The 20,068-nt window shown below is 39.0% G+C and overlaps 1 protein-coding gene across 18 annotated transcripts in view; it reads right to left on the bottom strand.

The window, feature by feature from the left end:
* The window catches only part of tanc2 (tetratricopeptide repeat, ankyrin repeat and coiled-coil containing 2), a 438,455-nt gene that overhangs the window by 93,332 nt on the left and 325,055 nt on the right, over positions 1–20,068 (bottom strand). For all 18 annotated transcript variants that reach the window (XM_033035116.1, XM_033035119.1, XM_033035120.1 and 15 more), the window contains 4 exons: positions 18,286–18,419; positions 13,837–14,068; positions 10,552–10,718; positions 8,547–9,154 (listed from right to left, as the gene is read on the bottom strand). In XM_033035116.1, coding sequence (XP_032891007.1) covers positions 8,547–9,154; positions 10,552–10,718; positions 13,837–14,068; positions 18,286–18,419 — 1,141 coding nt within the window. The remainder of the gene's footprint in view (positions 1–8,546; positions 9,155–10,551; positions 10,719–13,836; positions 14,069–18,285; positions 18,420–20,068) is intronic.

The following is a 20,068-nucleotide window of genomic DNA, read 5'->3' as shown; positions in this document are numbered from 1 at the left end:
CCAGCCCTTCAGCCCAACTCGTCCATGCTGACTAAGATGCCCCATCTAAATTAGTCCCATTTACCCATGCTTGGCCCATATCCCTCAAAACCTTCCCTATCCAAGTACCTGTCCAGATGTCTTTAAAATGTTGTTATGGTATCTGCCCCAACTACTTCCTCTGGCAGCTTGTTCCATATACCTGCGTCTCCCCGTGTGAAGATTCTTTTGTTTTGTTCTGGACAATCCTTCAGTAATGTCATCTCGGACTACTGCCTACCCTAATTTCCTGGCGTCAATGGACCCAACCAAGCAAGCAGCAAAGAATCAACCATGCATAGGCTTTGGAGTCACATTTAGGACAGTTCAGATAAGGATGGCAGATTTCCTAGGATTTAAACTGAAGAGTGTATGTATCACAAGCTTGGCCTATTGAAGTATCTTTATGTAGTTCTTACATGCCTACACCACACAGAGTACAGTTATATTTTCTACAGCAAGAAAAATAACAAGGAATGCATGAGCATCTGAACGCGAGTAACCCCCATCTAGTGATTATCATGAAGAAACTTAGAGTCGTCATGTGGAGCAAAGATAATCCACCAAGAAACTAAAATATTACTTAGCAAAGTTTTAAAAGAGGGACGTTAAATAATGATGAGGAAGAGTCTCAGCATAAAGGTCAAACGGTGAAGAACAGGACAAGATTAAATTTCTTGGAATTCTCTGGCTTAGAGATTTTGAATGCTGAGTCTTGCTTGCTGGGGTGGGTTTTTGGTGTACAGGAAAATTAGGGTTCATGGAACAGGTCACAAAATTGAAGCTGAGACCAAAGACCACATATGGGCAAAATATCAATGAATGAGCAGGCTGGGGGATAAGGTGGCCAAATCGAGCACTTATTACTCATGTACACTCACACAGGGCACTCCATTCTACTTTGCTTTCTCCAGACCTTTACATCCCTGGAAAGGCAAGAACTGATTAGTATTTTATGCATAGGAAAGCATGCCTCAGGAAATGAATTGTCTTTTTTTGAAGAGATGACCAAGAGGATTGATGAGGGCAGGATAGGGCAGGACAGGACATTGTGTTGTGTACATGGACACATAACAAGGCCCTTCACAAGATCGTATGGTCAGATGGGCTGAAAGGTCAGTTCACAGAGATCAACTGGACAACTACTTGCACAAGTTTATTTAGGGAACTCAAGGGGGTGTACAGTGCTCTCCATAATGTTTGGGACAAAGATCCATCATTTACTTATTTGCCTTCATACTCCACAATTTGAGATTTGTAATAGAAAAAAATCGCATGTGGTTAAAGTGCACATTGTCAGATTATATTAAAGGTTTTTTTTATACATTTTGGTTTCACCATGTAGAAATTACAGCTGTGTTTATATATATTCCACCCATTTCAGGGCACCATAATGTAGCAATGTTACAAAATTTTGAGATTTTAAAAATCAAGTCTGTAATTTATCCCATCAGATAAAGCATAAAAATAAGTTTAATTTGACACCTAATTCACTTTCATATCTCAGGTATTTAAAAAGTTATGGCCATTTTCATACTGGGAAATGAGCATCTTGTTCCCTATTGATTTTCTATGGACATAACAAAAAAGCTGTGATCGTGAACAGTCAAAAGCCCATAACTTTCTTAAAAATTAAGAGAACTGAATTAAATTTTCAGTTATCATAGATTGAAGCATTCTGAAACAAATATAAAATAATCTTACTTGGATGACCTGAAATTAAAGCATATAATTAGTTAGTTACCTAATTGTAGCTAATTTCAGACTTCAATTACTAGATCTAAACATCTATCCATTTCTTAATAAATGATTAACATTTTTAAATAGCCTAAATGTCCAAATAATATTCACAAATAATTCACAATAAAACATGATTTTTAAATCTCATTTACATTAATTTATAGGCCAAATGGAAGGAATTTAGTGTTTAATTGCTGTAAATAAATGCCCATTTAAATCAGTTTTCCAGTGGGTCCCTGTGGAACGCGCTGGTTTAGAACGTTCACATTGCGGTAGATTTGTGCCCCAAATGCCGAGAAAAACACTGCGCGATATAATGGGCCCAAATTGAGCTACTCGCAATATTAAACTTTGTATAAAGGGATCTTTAGAAGCCCTTTTTAATGTAAAAATATACAACCTAACTTCTGCTATTTGCTTTATGATTTGATTTGATTTGATTTGATTATTCCTTTAATAATCCTTTTCAGGAAATTACAGTGCCACGACAGCTTCAAGACAAACACAACACCACGCTTTCATACATAACAAGTTAAAATACGTTAAAATACAAGTTAAAATACAATTAATTAAAAAAAAGTGCAGTTATTTATGCTCATTATAAAGTCTTATAGCAGCTGGTAAACAGGACTTCCTGTATCTCTCCGTTTTGCACATTGGTGCAATCAGCCTCTGGCTGAAGATGCTGCTCTTGATCACCTTCAGGGCATGGAGTGGGTGAGTGGGGTTTGTCATTATGGAACCTAGTTTCTTTAGAGTTCTGGCCTCTGCCACCTGCTGGACCGTTCGTTGCTCAGCCCCGACCACTGAGCCGGCCTTCCTGATTAGTTTGTCCAATCTGTTTTTATCCGCTATACGGGCGCCATCTCCCCAACAGGCCACAGCAAAGAACAGAGCACTGGCCACCACTGAATTATGAGACCCCTCGGTTGCTGGCGGTCGCGGGTTTAGAGATTGATTTTTAAACTACTATAACTATTATTCAAGGCCTTTAAACCTAATAATAGCTTTTGCGACGGGGTCTTCCAGCGATTTTTCGTTAATAATTAACTAGGCTGAACATTTTCGATTGGAACAGCTTAGAGAAAATCGCGTTTTAAACCCGCCCCCTCTAAACGGCGCCAAAATCGCGCACACCCTCAGCAGCAGATCTTCAACGACGCTTCAGGTAGGCTTTGCAACATACCTACATAATGTTGGGGACTCATTGCTTCACAGGTGTTTGTAATTGCTCAGGTGTGTTTAAATGCCTCCTTAATGCAGATATAAGAGAGCTCTCAGCACCTAGTCTTTCCTCCAGTCTTTCCATCACCTTTGGAAATTGTTATTGCTGTTTATCAACATGAGGACCAAAATTGTGCCAATGAAAGTCAAAGACGCCATTATGTGAGAAACAAGAATAAAACTGTTGAAGAGACATCAGCCAAACCGTAGGCTTACCAAAATCAACTGTTTGGAACATCATTAAGAAAAAAGAGAGCACTGGTGAGCTTATTAATCGCAAAGGGACTGGCAGGCCAAGGAAGACCTCCACAGCTGATGACAGAAGAATTCTCTCTATAATCAAGAAAAATCCCCAAACACCTGTCTGACAGATCAGAAACACTCTTCAGGAGTTAGGTGTGGATTTGTCAATGACCACTGTCCGCAGAAGACTTCATGAACAGAAATACAGAGGTTACACTGCAAGATGCAATCCACTGGTTAGCCGCAAAAATAGGATGGCCAGGTTACAGTTTGCCAGGAAGTACTTAAAAGAGCAACCAAATTCTGGAAAAAAGGTCTTGTGGGCAGATGAGATGCACATTAACATATCAGAGTAAAGAGCAAAGTATAAAGGAGAGAAGGAACTACCCGAGATCCAAAGCATATCACCTCATCTGTGAAACACGGTGGTGGGGGTGTTATGCCTGGGCATGTATGGCTGCTGAAGGTACTGGCTCACTTATCTTCATTCATGCTACAACGGCTGATGGTCATAGCATAATGAATTCTGAAGTGTATAGACACATCCTATCTGCTCAAGTTCAAACAAATGGCTCAAAACGCATTGGCTGGCAGTTCATTCTACAGCAAGACAATGGTCCCAAACATACTTCTAAAGCAACAAAGGAGTTTTTCAAAGCAAAAAAATGGTCAATTCTTGAGTGGCCAAGTCAATCACCCGATCTGAACCCAATTGAGCATGCCTTTTATATGCTGAAGAGAAAACTGGACGGGACTAGCCCCCAAAACAATCATAGGGTAAAGATGGCTGCAATACAGGTCTGGCAGAGCATCACCAGCGAAGACACCCGGCAACTGGTGATGTCCATGAATCGTAAACTTCAAGCATTGCATGCAAAGGATATCCAACAAAATACTAAACATGACTACTTTCATTTACATGACATTGCTGTGTCCCAAACATTATGGTGCCCTGAAATGGGTGACTATGTATAAACACTGCTGTAATTTCTACATGGTGAAACCAAAATGTATAATAATGGCCTTTATTAAAATCTGACAATGTATACTTTAACCACATGTGATTTTTTCTATTACAAATCTCAAATTGTGGAGTCCAGAGGCAAATAAATAAATGATGGGTCTTTGTCCCAAACATTATGGAGGGCACTGTATATAGGGTAAAATTACTGAAAACCTACACCTAATGATGATCTCGTCTTAAACTATAATTATGCCAAAATTGCTCTAAATTACAGGTTAAATAACACGTCATTACTTGAGCATGCCACAGATCACTGGTGCTTTTGTGTTTCCCCTGCAGACTTCTGTTGTTAAAGCTAAGGATCTAATCATAACTTTGGCCTCTTCCCAATTGAAAACAAGGCAATAGGGAATTTTGAGACGCCAGAAACTGCAAATGCAGGAATCTTGAGCAAGAAACAACTGTTGGAGGAACTCAGTGGATCAGGTAGCATCCGTGGAGAGAATGGGCAGATGCTTTTTGGGATGAAATCCTTTTTTCCGACTGATTGGAGTAGGGGGATAAAAATGGGGGGAGGATTGGCAGATTGTGGTATGTGTCAAAGGCGAGTGCTTAAAAAAAGACAAAAGGGTGTTGAGGAAAGAGGAAGAGTGAATTGTAAAGCCGGAGAGAGGGATATGCTTGGAAGGGGACACCGGTGCTTCTGAGTGAGAAGTTCATGTGCATCTCTTCAAACCTCATCTACTGCATGTTGTACTCCCTATAGGCCTCCTTTACATCAGAGAGACCAAGCAACCTTTTCGCCGAACACTCGTGCTTTACCCACCAATGCCTGCTGGAGCTCCTGGCTGCTTCCATTTTATCTCCTCTACCCATGCTCACACCAACCTTTCTCTACTTGATCTCCTCCATTGCCAGAGAGAGGCCTTACGCAAACTGGGGGAACAGCACCGCACTTTCCACTTGGGTAGCTTTAAACCCAACGATATTAACACATAATTTTCCAATTTCATGTAATATCCCTTCTCTCTTTCTCCTGCATCCAGTGCATACACATTTCTCTCGCCACCCCAGTCACTGCTCCTTTCCCCTTCTTTGTACGTTCATCTTCCATCTCCAAGGCCTACATTTACCCTTGATGCCCCGCTCTTTCCCCTCCCACTGTTCCCTTCACTCCGCTTTACATTTCACTCCTCTTCTTTCCTTATCTGACATCCATTTGTCTCCCTTTCACCTCTAGCATCTGTAACTTACTTCACCCTTCTGCCAATCACTCACCCTCACCTGTATGCATTGACCACTTGCCTGGCTTTGCCTCATCCCATCTCTCTTTTCCAACTATCTTCCCCAGGAATTCTCAGAGCAATCCCTTCAAATTCATTCGGCCACTTATTTCCATATTAGTTCATATGCCCATTAATTCCTACTTGAATCTCCCACTAGCCATCTGTGTAAGGGGTAATGACAGTAGCCAATTAGCCTAATATCTTTGTAATGTGGGAGGAAGCCCACACATACTCAAAGTGAAGGTGTAAACTACACCCACATACCACCAAAGGTTAGAGTCAAACCTGAGCTACTGGAGCTGTGACTCAGTTGCGCTACCGGCTGTATCAGTGTGAAATAATATAAAATAGTGTGGCCAATGTTAAAATGTACACTGAAAATATTTGGTGAAATATATTAGAGAAAATTAGAAACGATATTAGCTTTACTTTTTGGTTTGCCCTACTTTTGGAATTGTGATTTCATGTTGGCAACACAGAGATTTCAAATGGACTTTGATTACTCGAAGGAATATTAACAAATAGCAAAGTGGATTAAACAGAGATTGTCGAGATCTCTGAAGAGTTTATTGTTTTCTAGTTAAATTACACCATTTTGTGGCAGCAAAAATATCACATTGCTTCAGGGGACTGTTACTAAGAATTATCGCAACAAATATGAAAATGGGAATCATTCCAACCTCCGCATTAATACACCATTTTTGTCTTGAAATACGAAATGTTGTACCCTTTATCTGTGCACTATGGATGGCTTGATTGTATTCATGTATAGTCTTTTCTTTGACTGAATAGCACAAACAAAAGCTTTTCACTGTACTTTGGTACATGTGACAACAATAAACTAACCTAAACTAATCAATGCCAGATCCTCTAATTGAATGCTTGAATTGCTTTTATGTACTAGGCTTTGGAGCAAGACTTGGGAAGAGGCAATGCTGTAGATAATTTATTTTTTCAGTTGGCATGGAAATAATGGCCACTTTCTCTATCATGGAACTCTGATTCAAGGCAGAGAGACAAAGGATAATTTGAACAGGGGAGGAAGAGAAAAACCAGAGGAGAAAACAAATGGACTGGATAAATAGAGTCAGGTGCAGAATTAAAAGAGATTTGAGCTATGAAGCTAAATTAAGAAATTCTAGAGGTTATCCCAAACTCCAAAGGCAACTAGAAATTCCATCAATTATAATGGTGTGAAGGTTTCTAGAATGGACAAAAGGGTGGGGTTAGTGGATTACAGTGCTAGATATTTAAACAGCTGGTATATGATACTCAGCAGAAATTTATCCCACTTTGAAAGAAGGAAAATAAACCACCCATCCCAGAAGATAAATCACCAATGGTTGGCAGAGATGAAGGAATATATTAAATCAGATACTACAACAAATGAGGAGAGTAAGGAAAATTGGCACAGAACAGGAGAATAGGACCTGGACAGAGCAACCATAACCACAAGGAATGGCAGGGCAGGCTTGAGCGGCTGAGTAGCCTACTTATGCCCTATTTTCTTGTGCTCTTAGTGTTTAAAGAACAAGTTGGAGATTGTCAAGAAGCAGCGATCACCTCTCTACCAGTAATCAGGCAACTGACCATCCTATCACATACCAGAGAGCAGTCCGGACCCAACATCTACCTCAATTGAGACCCTCAGACTATCTTTAATCGGAATTTACTTTACTTTATCTTGCACTTAACGTTATTCCCTTTACCCTATATCTGTACACTGTGGATAGCTTGATTGTAATCACGTCTAGTCTTTCCGCTGACTGGATAACACACAACAAAAAAGCTTTTCACTGTACCTCGGTACACGTGGCAATAAACTAAACTAAACTAAATCCTGGGAAATTTACCAGCACTGGAGCTGCATGAGCAGCTCAGCCTTGTGACTACATAAGCTCAGTACATTTGTGGACATGGAAATTAAATCCACAAAGCTAGGAAAGGAAAGGAAAGCCAAAATCTAAGTTATGAAATTGATTTTGAATCCTGAGAGAAAAATCAAAAAGAAAACGGTCAACAACAAGACCAAGTTGATTGTTAATTAAAGCAGCAGCTTGGACATTAACTGATAATCAAACAAAATCTTTCTAATTTAAAATAATGTTAATCACTGCAATAAATTTCAAGTAAACCTATGAAAAAACACAGTAGAACATGCAGGCTAATCCAATGGAATTCATGCTAATTCATCTGGAATTGTGTTTGTACCCTGAGGCAAAATCACATCAATAAAAAATAGACACCATGGAATTCAACAGTCCTTTTCCATTATTGCATGGACGACTGTACTGCATAGAAAATAATCGGATTACGGAAGAAGATGGGAACACAATCTATTTCAATAAATGTAAATGCCAGAAGTATTTTGTCGTAGGCACATATCAAATTATGATTTAGGAAAACAGATAAAGTATACATTAAATGAGATTTGCAATGTCACAACTGAAGGGAAATTTAGTGAAGGCTGGTTATGATTACAATGTCAAATGGTTCAAATACTATAGCAGAAGATGATGAAATCTCCTTTCCTTGAAACAGGATTATCTAAAAAATGTTTTAAAAGCTAATGTACCTAAATAAGTTGCGACAAGTTATAGACATTATAGCATTCTTGAAGATTGTAATATGGTGAAGAACTAGATAGTTTGTCAGGCACAAAATGCTGGAGTAACTCAGCGGGACAGGCAGCATCTCTGGAGAGAGGGAATGGGTGACGTTTCGGGTTGAGACCCTTCTTCAGATCCTGCTCTCCGACGAGAGTTCAGCAACATCCTCACAGAGATGCTGCCTGTCCCGCTGAGTTACTCCAGCATTTTGTGTCTACCTTCGATTTAAACCAGCAGCTGCAGTTCTTTCCTACACATATATAGTTTTGACAGGCATCCAGAATTTATAACGCCTCCACCAGAGTGGCCAACATCAGAGTTATTTTCTTCAAAATAATAATTCAACTCTGTGGATCTATGACATTTATGGGAATTATCCTAATGATATAGCAACAAGTGAAGTTTTCTTTAACATATCTCTATCCAACTTTATCACAGATAAAATCCCCATTAGTTTCTCACCTGGGATCACAGAGGAACTTTGTCTTCTCTCCATCCTCTCTCCATATTAGCCATTCTCGGAAGGATGGATGAACAAACATCCGTGTCATATCCCTCCGTTTTATCAGAAACATAGAAAGATTGTCCAGTCTTTGTTGAAAGTCCTCCCATTCAAGGCTCCCATCAATATTGCCAGCATTGATTGCCTGGTAAAGCTGGTCATCTGTCATTGGATGCAAGGATGCCACAGCTACATTCAGAAGTGGTAGCACTCGTTCAAATGAGGACTGTGTAGGGAATTTCATGTTGCACTGCAAGAGATAGACCTCAGCAAGGGAAACAGGTACTACTTTATAGCTTGAACTCTTAAGCACCAAATATCCTTTCTCAATCAAGTCAAAAGTCAGTTTTAAGTAGAGGTACGATCCTTGGCTCAAAGCTTTGAGATGAGTACTGAGCTTCCCAAACGTTGCGTTGTCCATTTTACCATTAAGGGAGATGTTATTCTGGATTTCAGGACTGCTGTGAATTCGATGAAGAATATAGGCTTGCAAATCCTGATCTATTGCCTCATTCACTTCCATTTTGTCCAGATAGATCTTATGGAATGGAAGAAGTTTGGCCACTTCCTGTGAAAACATTGTTTTTTGGAAGAAATAAAGTGACTAAAGTTAGATGGGAGCGAGATCACGATAGTGGTACAGCATTTGAAAATGTACTGTATTTGTTGGCCTACACTGGCGCTCAATGTTCTGTTACTTGTTACCTAAAATTCTTATCTTTGTTTTCACATCCATCCACTGGTCTGTCATATTATTTGTAAACTGTCCACAACCCTCAGATATGTACATTCTTCCAATTCTGACCATGTCCATATCCTAGTAAAGTAAAATATGATTAGAGTAAATGGGTGCCTGATCGTTGGTGTGGACTCGGTGGCTGAAGGGCCTGCTTCAGTGTTGGACTATGAGTAGGAAGTATTGCTGGAACTGTGTTAAACACTGGTTCAGTCACAGCTATAGTACTGTGTACAGTTCTGGTCAACAACAAGCCAGAAGAATGTGATAGCACTGGAACATATTTATGCACATCTTCTCCTATTCTCTTTGGTATTTCATAACTTTACATATCCTAGTGTTAGTTAAATATCTTTTCAACTCGTGCTCAAAAGATGGCGTAAACAGAGTTATTGAATATTTTAAAGACAAAAGTAGTTAGACAAGTGGATAGAAAATTAGCTTCATGAAAGGAAGCACAGGGTTATGGTGGAAGGTTGCTTCTCGGTCTGGAGGCCTGTGACTAAGTGATGTGCCTCAGGGTTCGGTGCTGGGTCCGTTACTGTTTGTCATCTACATCGATGATTTGGATGAGAACATACACGGCAAGATTAGCAAATTTGCAAATGATACAAAAGTGGGTGGTTTTGCAGATAACGAATACAGTTGTGAAAAATTACAGCAGGATCTTGAGCGCAGGAAGATGAGAGGTGATCTTATTGAGGTGTATAAGATCATGAGAGGAATAGAATGGGTAGACGCAGAGTCTCTTGCTCAGAGTAGGTGAATCGAGGACCAGAGGACATAGGTTTAAGGTGAAGGGGAAAATATTTAATAGGAATCTGAGGGGTAACTTTTTCACACAAAGGGTGGTGGATGTATGGAACAAGTTACAAGAGGAGGTAGTTGAGGTAGGGACTATCCCAACATTTAAGAAACAATTAGACTGATACATGGATAGGACAGGTTTGGAGGGATATGGACGAAATGCTGGCAGGTGGGACTAGTGTAGCTGGGATATGTTGGCTGGTGTGGGCAAGTTGGGCCGAAGAGCCTCTTTCTACACTGTATCACTCTGACTCTATTTAATAAGCAAGAGATGAATAGAGATTGTGAATAGACAGGATTGAGCAGATGAGATTGTGATCTGATAAATTACATTCTTGTTAAATGGCAGAGTTGGTGAAAGGCTGAGTATTCTGCTCCTGGTCTTAATTTGCTTATTTTAGGGTTGAGCCAAATAGACATACCTTAAGAGTTGTGCGAACTGTCACTATCAACTTCAGCCATGATGGGAATTTTCCAATCATTTTAGTGAGAAATGACACAATCGTGTCCCCATAATCTGGTTTGTGGAACTCTGCTTCATTTAGCCCATCGATTAAGACGATGTAATCTTCATCTGCAATTTTTCGCTCTGAAAGAAAAAAACTAATCAACTTTCAGGGGTGATATTCTCCCTTTATGTACAAAACAGTTTAAAATTTCCAGATACGTGACTATTTTTTGCAAAAATTGAATACAATGACACTTCATTCAATTTGAGTAACTATAATCTACAGTGAACTAAAAAATAATTGAATTTACCAAGAAAAAATTACCTTGCAATGCATTTCATTTAATTTCTATTCACACATATGTCCAATTCTACTGATTTGAGCAATCTCCTGATGCTGAACGATAAAGTTGCCGCACCAAGCTGTCTCACGATGCCAGCAACTTGACTTTAAGCCTGATCTTGGGCACTGTATGTGTGGACATTTTATGTTCTCCCTGTGTGGGTTCCCTTCAAGTGGCTCAATTTATATCCATACACCAAACATGTGCAGACAAGTGTAAATTACCCTTATTCTGACAGGTGGTAGAATCTGGGGAATCTTACATGATCAGGATAAAATAAACTGGGATAAGTGTAAATGGATTCTTGTGGTTCGTGCCGCTTCGATGGGCTGAAGGGCATGTTTCCATGCTCCTTGATTACTATCCACTACTATGATTATGACCGATCTCTCATTGCTCCGGCATCACTAATCATGTCTGCTCTGGGCTACATTGCTTATTTCATCCAGGACCAGAATGCAGCCCACTGCTGGGAAATGATTCTTGACTCATGGGCATGATGAAGGATTGTGTGGGCATTTCACTGTATGTGCCTGACTGCATTTACAGTATGTTTGTGACAACAATTTACTCCAGGCTCGCAATCTGTCAAAGCTATCACTGTTATGAATGCTTGTGCATGGCATAAACACCCAAATATCACTTGGGACCTGTTAAAAAAATATTCAAAACCTTTTTTTTAATAAGTTAAAACATTAAATACACATGCAAGGATATTTAAAAACATTTATTCCAACTAAATTAAATCAAATAAAAAGTTTTATGTATTTTTGTCCCAGCAGCCTACTTTTCCCATGCATTTCAAAGCGCCAACTGTATGTGCACAGATTAATCTGCTATGGGTTCAATGGGCAGATTTTCTACCCTGTCAGATGGGAAATGAGGTAAATTCATATTACCCTGCTATATTCTGTGAGCAGGGTATAATATAATGGCAGTACATGTGTCCCATGTTGAGCGCTCAGACTTCTGCACATTGGACTTTATCTTGCACTACACGTTATGCCCTTTATCCTGTATCGGTACACCATGGATGGCTTGATTGTAATCATGTATAGTCTTTTCATTGACTGGATAGCACGCCAAGAAAAGCTTTTCACTGTCCCTCGTCACACGTGACAATAAACTAAACTAAATTAAAAACTAAAATGAGTAGGAATGCAAATGCTAGTTTAAACTGAAGATAAAAGGAGGGAGAGTTAAAGGCTTTAGCAACCAGGAGATCAGGTAAGTTTAGGCGGATTGTGTACAGTTTTGGTCTCCTAATTTGAGGAAGGACATCCTTGTGATTGAAGCAGTGCAGCGTAGGTTCACGAGATTGATCCCTGGGATGGCGGGACTGTCATATGAGGAAAGATTGAAAAGACTAGGCTTGTATTCACTGGAGTTTAGAAGGATGAGGGGCTATCTTATAGAAACATATAAATTTATAAAAGGACTGGGCAAGCTAGATGCAGGAAAAATGTTCCCAATGTTGGGCGAGTTCAGAACCAGGGGCCACAGTCTTAGAATAAAGGGGAGGTCATTTAAGACTGAGGTGCGAACAAACTTTTTCACCCAGAGAGTTGTGAATTTATGGAATTCCCTGCCACAGAGGGCAGTGGATGCCAAGTCACTGGATGGATTTACGAGAGAGTTAGATAGAGCTCTAGGGGCTAGTGGAGTCAAGGGATATGGGGAGAAGGCAGGCACGGGTTATTGATAGGGGACGATCAGCCATGATCACAATGAATGGCGGTGCTGGCTCAAAGGGCCGAATGGCCTCCTCCTGCACCTATTTTCTATGTTTCTATCTATGTTTCTATGTTCAGTGAAACTAAAATGAACCAGCTTGGGTGCTTAATGTGTCCACAATGCACTTTAGCGGAGCTATAATACATACATAATGCTATTTAGGATCTTAAATGGCTGAACATATACAAATACCCATAACACAATATGAAGAAACATATAATGAGGAAACCTTAATAAAGTGAGAAAGTCTCAAATTGATCAGATTTCCTTTTTTTTTTAAATAAAACAGGTAGCCGGTTTATATGGTAATTCTATCAGCAGACTTAGACACAGGTTTCCAAATTCTTTGGCACTGAAGGTATTGGCCATATTTGAAGTGTGCAATTATATTTAATGGCAGAATGTAATTACAGTGTTTAATTACTACAGCTGGGTAAATTGTATTAAAGAAAACAAATCAATTGAAAACATTACTGAAGAAGTAAGATAGGTAAATGAACAATTTGAACTGTCAAGCAAGGTTACATCAATCCAAAGGGATAAAACACTTTCCATTTCCACAGTTGATGTTAATGTTGCATTTTTACTTGAAATACAGCACGTTTGAGGCAAGCTGTAGTCATACCAACAATGAGATTAGCTTTAAAACATATTTCCAGTTGGCACAATTTACACTTTTGTTTTTCACAAGTCACCATCCTAGTTAAATGAGACTATGCATGAACAAATTGTGAAAGGTTGTAAATTGGATGAAATTAACCAGAATAAAAAGACATTACACATTTTATTTCAATCAAGCAGGAGGAAGTAAAATTTGAGCCCAAAGAGCTGGATTCTAATCCCAGATCTATACAAATCCCTTTGTACCCTGTAATTTTCTGTCTTTATTTCCTTCCAGATGAAATACTAACTAAAATCAAGGTGCGTATCAAGCTAGCTAGTTTTGTCATAGTTTCCAAGAAAGTACAAGAAAGAGTTTTTATGTACATCTCACCTCCTTTTGTAGGGGTAAAATATTGCTGTCTGGCCAAATAGCTGTTTGTGAAGCACAGTTAAAATCAGTTATTGCAGAATATGTTTATGTTCCCCCCCTCCCCTCCCCCCCACCTGCAGTACTGCAAAGAATCATGGCAGAGTGCCTAACATCTAATTCTTCAAAAAATTATAAAACATTGGCCTACCTTTACGTAAGTTGTCAAGTGGTTCCAGGACTCCTCTTCGAAATGATGCCATAGGATCTTGAACACAAGATCGTAAGCTGAGCATACTCTGTAAATGTGGTTCTCGAAGAAGCTGCTCCCTATAGGCCACAAGCTGGGGTGATCGGCAAAGGAGAGCTGCCACATTGTGTACAAACTCTGGAACTAAGCAGGTGTAGGCGTTGTCTGCTTGGCAGTAATGGTATGCTACCACCTGAAAAGATAAATTTAATAAGCAGTTTTCTAACATTTAGTCAATTCCTCAGTTGATCAAAAAAACATTGAAATAGCAGAAGTCGGATATAAATTATGAATTTGATCCAAAATTTTGTTCTTGGGGAAATTGATTCTGGAACAAAAATACCTCTGGCAGGGAATATTTATTATTAATATTCAAGTGATCTGCCAGTGTACTGATCTAAGACTATCCTCCATGGCCAGAATGAGTCCCACCGTAAATTTGGCTTAGGTAGTTTGCACCCCAGCAGTATGAACATTGACTTCTCCAATTTCAGGTAGTCCTTGCTTTCTCCCTCATTCCCCTCCCCTTCCCAGCTCTCCCACAGCCCACGGTCTCCACCTCTTCCTTTCTTCTTCCAGCCCCACCACCCCCATATCAGTCTGAAGAAGGGTCTCGACCCGAAAGGTCACCTATTTCTTTGTTCCATAGATGCTGCCTCACCCGCTGAGTTTCTCCAGCATTTTATCTACCTTTGATTTTTCCAGCATCTGCAGTTCCTTCTTAAACATGAAGACTATACAATATATTTTTGTTATTGGTTTAGTTTCAGTTATCAGTTTAAAGATACAGCGTGGAAACAGGTCCTTCAGCCCACCGAATTAATACCGACCAACTATTAGATTTTAATATTTTCCCTGAAATTGCTACTCGTTTACTTGCTTTGCTTTAAAATGCCAAGATATTTTCCAGAAATAAAACACCACATTTTTAAAATTGACTGCTGGTCAGCTAAATACAAGCTTAAAAATATTTTTTCAACATTGCAAAGGATGTTGCAATCTTAACAAGCTTTTGGCTGATTTCAAGTACCAAATTAAATATAATACAACTTGTCAGTCATCTTTTAATGGCAGAGCAATATAACATCGTGGCAAAGTCACTGATTCATGTGAACATGAATTGTTGAAAAATATGGGCAGAAGCTTTTACTGTGGAATATCTTTTACTGTGGAATATGGCTTTACAAACTCATTTTATTTCCAACCAGTCAGAAACAGATGACCTTAAATCCTTCTGCTACATTAAAACATTGATCCAGCAAGTGAGACGCATTTACCAGTGTAGGGCGAGGCTTTGTCAGAAAATCTTCCGAGACTTTCTCAGAGACTTTCTAATTTGAGACTTTTTCATCAGTATAGCGCAGCACAGTGGCACAGCAATCGAGCTGCTGCCTTACAACACCAGGGACTCGGGTTCGAACCTGACTACGCATGCTGTCTGTATGGTGTTTGTACATTCTCCCCGTGACCATGTGCATTTTCCCTGGGTGCTCTGGTTTCCTTCCACACTCCAAAGACATATAGGTTTGTAGGTTCATTGGCTTCTGTAAATTGTGTAGGATAGTGTTAATGTATGGGGATTGCTGACGGTGTGGATTCGGTGGGCCAAAGGGCCTGTTGTCTCGTTGTATCTGAACTAAACTCCAAAAACGTGCAGGTTTGTAGGTTAATTGGCTTCGGTAAATTGTCCCCAGTGAGTAGGATAAAACTAGCGTAGGGGTGATCGCCTGTCGGCGTGGACTTGGTGGGCAAAAAGGCCTGTTTCCGCACTGTATCTGTAAACTAAATGGTGGCTGTATATATTGCTGAGACAGAGAGAGATAGAGATAATATGACAGTCTTAGTTTCATCTTAAGGTAACAGCTGCCAATTTTTCATTGTTAATTAAGACAACAATCATTCCATCTTTATCTTGGGATGAAATAAGTACAAAATTATTTATAACGATAACAGCCTGGACCTTGCAGCAGTTATGATGTTAGCCGTCACAAATTCCTAATACATATGGCAAGTTCAGACTGTTGCTCGTGAGATCCAATGCACCCTCACAGGCAGAATTGTTTTCAATCCTGCTCCATTGCAATTACATTGAAATTAACTGAACTGGCATGAAAGCTGTTTACAAAGTAGACCCACCGTAAAACAGTTTACAAGATATTCTGTTTAATTACATGCAGTCTAGATGAGTATTTAATGGTATGATACCATAGTTGTTGATTACCATGGTTCTGTCTTAACAGACAGTAGCTGAGATTGGCAAAGGCTTAGTTATTACTAGAGATCTGCAGATTTTGGTAGGTCATTTTCCTTCTGACACAAATTTGAGGCCTTTGTTTTCTTGGATTACAAAGATTTTCCTAAACAATTCTAGATTCAAATAATTCATTGAAAATTAATTATTTCTCATGAAATCCCATATTGAATACAAAGAATACATTTTATTAATCAAAATGCTTCAATGATTACCTAAATTAAATTGTTAATGATGTTGTTTATGCTCAATTAAGCTTTTGTCTCTTTTGTGTGGCACAGTCTGGATGACTCAACCCACTGGCAATAAAATAATTTGGATTTAGTTTATTTTTTAAGTAATGGTCAGTTTATAGTTGATCATGATTTTAGTTTGTGATTTGGAAATGGAAAATAATTTAATAAAAGAGCATGGAATTGCCAGTACAGTTAACAGAGATTTGAGTTGGTGGTGAAAAAATAGGCTGAGGGTGTGATCGCTCCAGAGCTTTGGTTTCAATTTAGGTTGATTATTCTGGGGTCAATTTCTTGTGCTTAAATCCTTTAAGTATTTTTCAATTAATAATGAAAAACTATCTGTACCAAAGGCAATATTACCTTGCAGTAACATCGCAACCAGCATTAAGCAGTATGAAAATCAGGGGTGAAATCAATAAAAAACAAAAAAAATGTCGGTAACTCATTTTCTACTTTTGATGACTGACATAACAGTTTGCTAATCATAAATCACTGAATCACTCCATTATTATATATAAGAGACCACCATTTAGCAGATCAATGTTATACTCAAATCTGCACAATCTCTGCAATGAGTCATCCCTTTATTTCCATTTCCCTGTGTGTTTTTGTTGCCCAACAAATTATCTACCATTAAGTTGCTAACCAGTTCCCTATTTAAAAGGCCTAATTGACTGCATCCACTTCCCTTGCAGGAAGCCATGTTCCACAGCATAAACCATTCATAGATCAGCAGAAACTGGACATTCAGAAAGAAACAATCATATACCTGTCATACCAACTCCATTGTTTAATCACAGATAAAATCATTGTTCTTGATAACATTAGAATTTGGGCTACATTGCTAGCTGATCCCAAGACAAACTTCAAACACGGACAGTCCTGGCTCTTCCCACCAGCCCAACCCTACCTCAGCTCGCCTACTGTTGAATCTCTCACTTGTGCTGTTGTTATCTCTATACTAGACTAATTTAACTCACTTCAGGTTGCTCTCCCTCATTCTACCTTGTATAAAATTGTGGTAATCCGAAACACCATTGCCTCAGTCCGACTTGGCAGTAAGAAGCATTTTGTTTGTACATTACTCCTTTGTTCTCCATTGCCTGGGCCCTTTTCCAGCCTTTCAACCCTGAGGTATTTCCCTGCCTTCAGTTCTGGCTTCTTGAGCGCTTCCAAGATCATAAACTCAGGAATTCCAAAGCCACGCTGTCTCTGTTTCTTTTGCTTCATTTAAGATTTAAGTTTTCAGCCTAACTCAATGACTAAGCTTTTGGTCAGCCGCAAAAATGTTCCAACAGAATATGTTGGGATGTTCTGGCCACTAAAAGTCCTACATAAATAGCAAAAGTACTTGATATTATTGTTGCATTTAAAATTGCCAGAGGGAGCAGTTTCAGAGGTTTATTTATTTTGCATAGACGTAGCAATGCATATTTATTAATTTATACTTTAGTAATGGGTACCAAATGCACGAATCATTAGTTCAGCAATTAATGCCTTTTTATTGCCCAAGCATCTTTTTCCTGCTTGAACATTCAGAATACATATACAATATTACCAACCACTGACTGTAAAAGATGCTGAATAGAGATTGGCATGATTAATGGATTTGCACTCATGTTTTAAATCAACATAAAGATTAATTAAGTCATTCGAAAGAATAGAACAATCAATAATGAGAAGCAGAGATTTTGAAGTTTGCATTTGTCTTTGTAAAGTAATGATTCATCAGCTAGGCATTGCTTATCAGAATCATCCATATAGTTGTATGTTCATGAGTAAGGAATCCAGTTAATGATATTTAATAGGCTCCAAACTATAAAATAACTGAGCAGGTAATTGCTCTAACTTGATCTAATATGAAACATAAACTGTGGGACATTAAAGTATTAGATTGCCATCATATTTCACGCCTCATTGTACCTGAGTGGCCAGTCTTTTCATGGCTTCCTCCTGACGCCGACGTAGTTCAGGTGTGCTTGGACAACTGCCACTGGAGATGGATGGATGTCCTTGAGATGGCTGGGTAAGTGGTAGATCTCTGCTGCTTTCTACATCTGCAGTAGAAAAGAGATTAGCAGTCAATCTGAGAACAAATTGTTGGCCTTGTCAAGGTACAGCTCAAAAAATGTAATTCACTCTTCTTTGTCTCATGTTATTTTGGCAAGGAATCCATCCAACTGTGGAGTACTCATTTCCAGCACTCAACTTCAAGACTGCATGCATAACCAACAGTATTAAATCAGTTGAATCAAGCCAAAATATCTGAAAGCCGTTCAATAAATTCATTAGAAATTGTCTGCAAACTGTCTGAGTTTGCCTAAGATTACTTTATAATCCCCTTGTACTTTCCACTCCGTTCCCTTCTCCAGTAGTTGTTTAAAAATGTTTGATTTCTACCGTTTTTTAAATTGCTATGCAAAGGTCATCGATCTAAAAGGTTAGCTCTCTCTGCAGTAATAACCTGATGGGCTGAGTATTTCCAGCATTTTCTGCTCCTTTATGCCAAAGTTCATCTGTATGAACTATACTTAAAAATCAAAGCTGCTAATATAAATGGTGGTGTTATTATTATTATTTTTTTTCTCTGGACCCTTTGAACCATAACTGGGCATCGAGCTTGTGTTTTGCTGATGGAAGGAGGAGGACAATTGTGTAATTGATCTAACACAATGCAACTGTAAAATTTGCGATATAAATAACATTTGGTTGGAGCTGCAATGTAATCTCAAGGGTACAATTCTAAAAGGGGACTAAGAAACAAGAGGAGCAAATCTTTGAAGGTGATAGGACAAAGAGTTTTTTTTTTAAAGGCCTCAAATACTTCCTGCATATTAGTTAACTTATATGTCAACGATAGACATAAAATGCTGGAGTAACCCAGCGGGACAGGCAGCATCTCTGGAGAGAAGTAATGGGTGACATTTCGGGTCGAGACCCTTCTTCAAATGTCAAAGACATGGGTTAGTAGGATAGTTTAAAGAGGCCAGAATCTGGTAACAGATGAAGGAAATGTGGGGAGAATAAAGTAGGTGCTTAATGGTCAACATTAATTCGGCGGGCTGAACGGCCTATTTCCATGCTGGTCATACTGCACAGAACCAGGCCCTTCGCCCCACCACATACATGCTGACCTTTTTGCCCATCTGCACAAATCCCATTCGTCAGATCGAAGCCATGACCTGACATGCTTGTATTTGTGTTTTGTTCTGCTCCTATTCTTTTTTTTCCCTCTGGCTGAGCTTTACATGAATTCTACCAACATTTCTACTAACTCTCTGTACTCTAGAGAAGGCAACACATTTTCATCAGTGTATATGTATCTGAACATCCACCCAAATTCTTGACATCACTCAAGAAGTATTTTCTGTTCACTCTAAGTTATTCACCTTATTTTCTAATGTACAATAATTCAGAATTCAACCAATTTTGCAGATTTAGCCCAAACAGTATTCTAGACATGTGGATTTCACCTCTGGGGTTCACTGCAGTGCTAAATGTTCCACATTTGGTGGAATTCATGCTCCTAACTCAGAAGCAATGATTTAAATATCACACCATGCAACTCAAGCGCAAATATATCTTGGTGAAACCTTTCTACAATATTAAAGTGCTGTGCTGTCACTCACTTTGCATGAATTCACAGCATTTGGTGTACAGATACATCCACAACAGGAAATGACCAAGAGAAACCAGTTAATATGCA

The sequence above is a fragment of the Amblyraja radiata genome, chromosome 16, assembly GCF_010909765.2.
Source record: "Amblyraja radiata isolate CabotCenter1 chromosome 16, sAmbRad1.1.pri, whole genome shotgun sequence".
In the NCBI taxonomy this organism is placed as follows: Eukaryota; Metazoa; Chordata; class Chondrichthyes; order Rajiformes; family Rajidae; genus Amblyraja; species Amblyraja radiata.
This window is presented reverse-complemented; position numbering and strand designations above follow the sequence as displayed.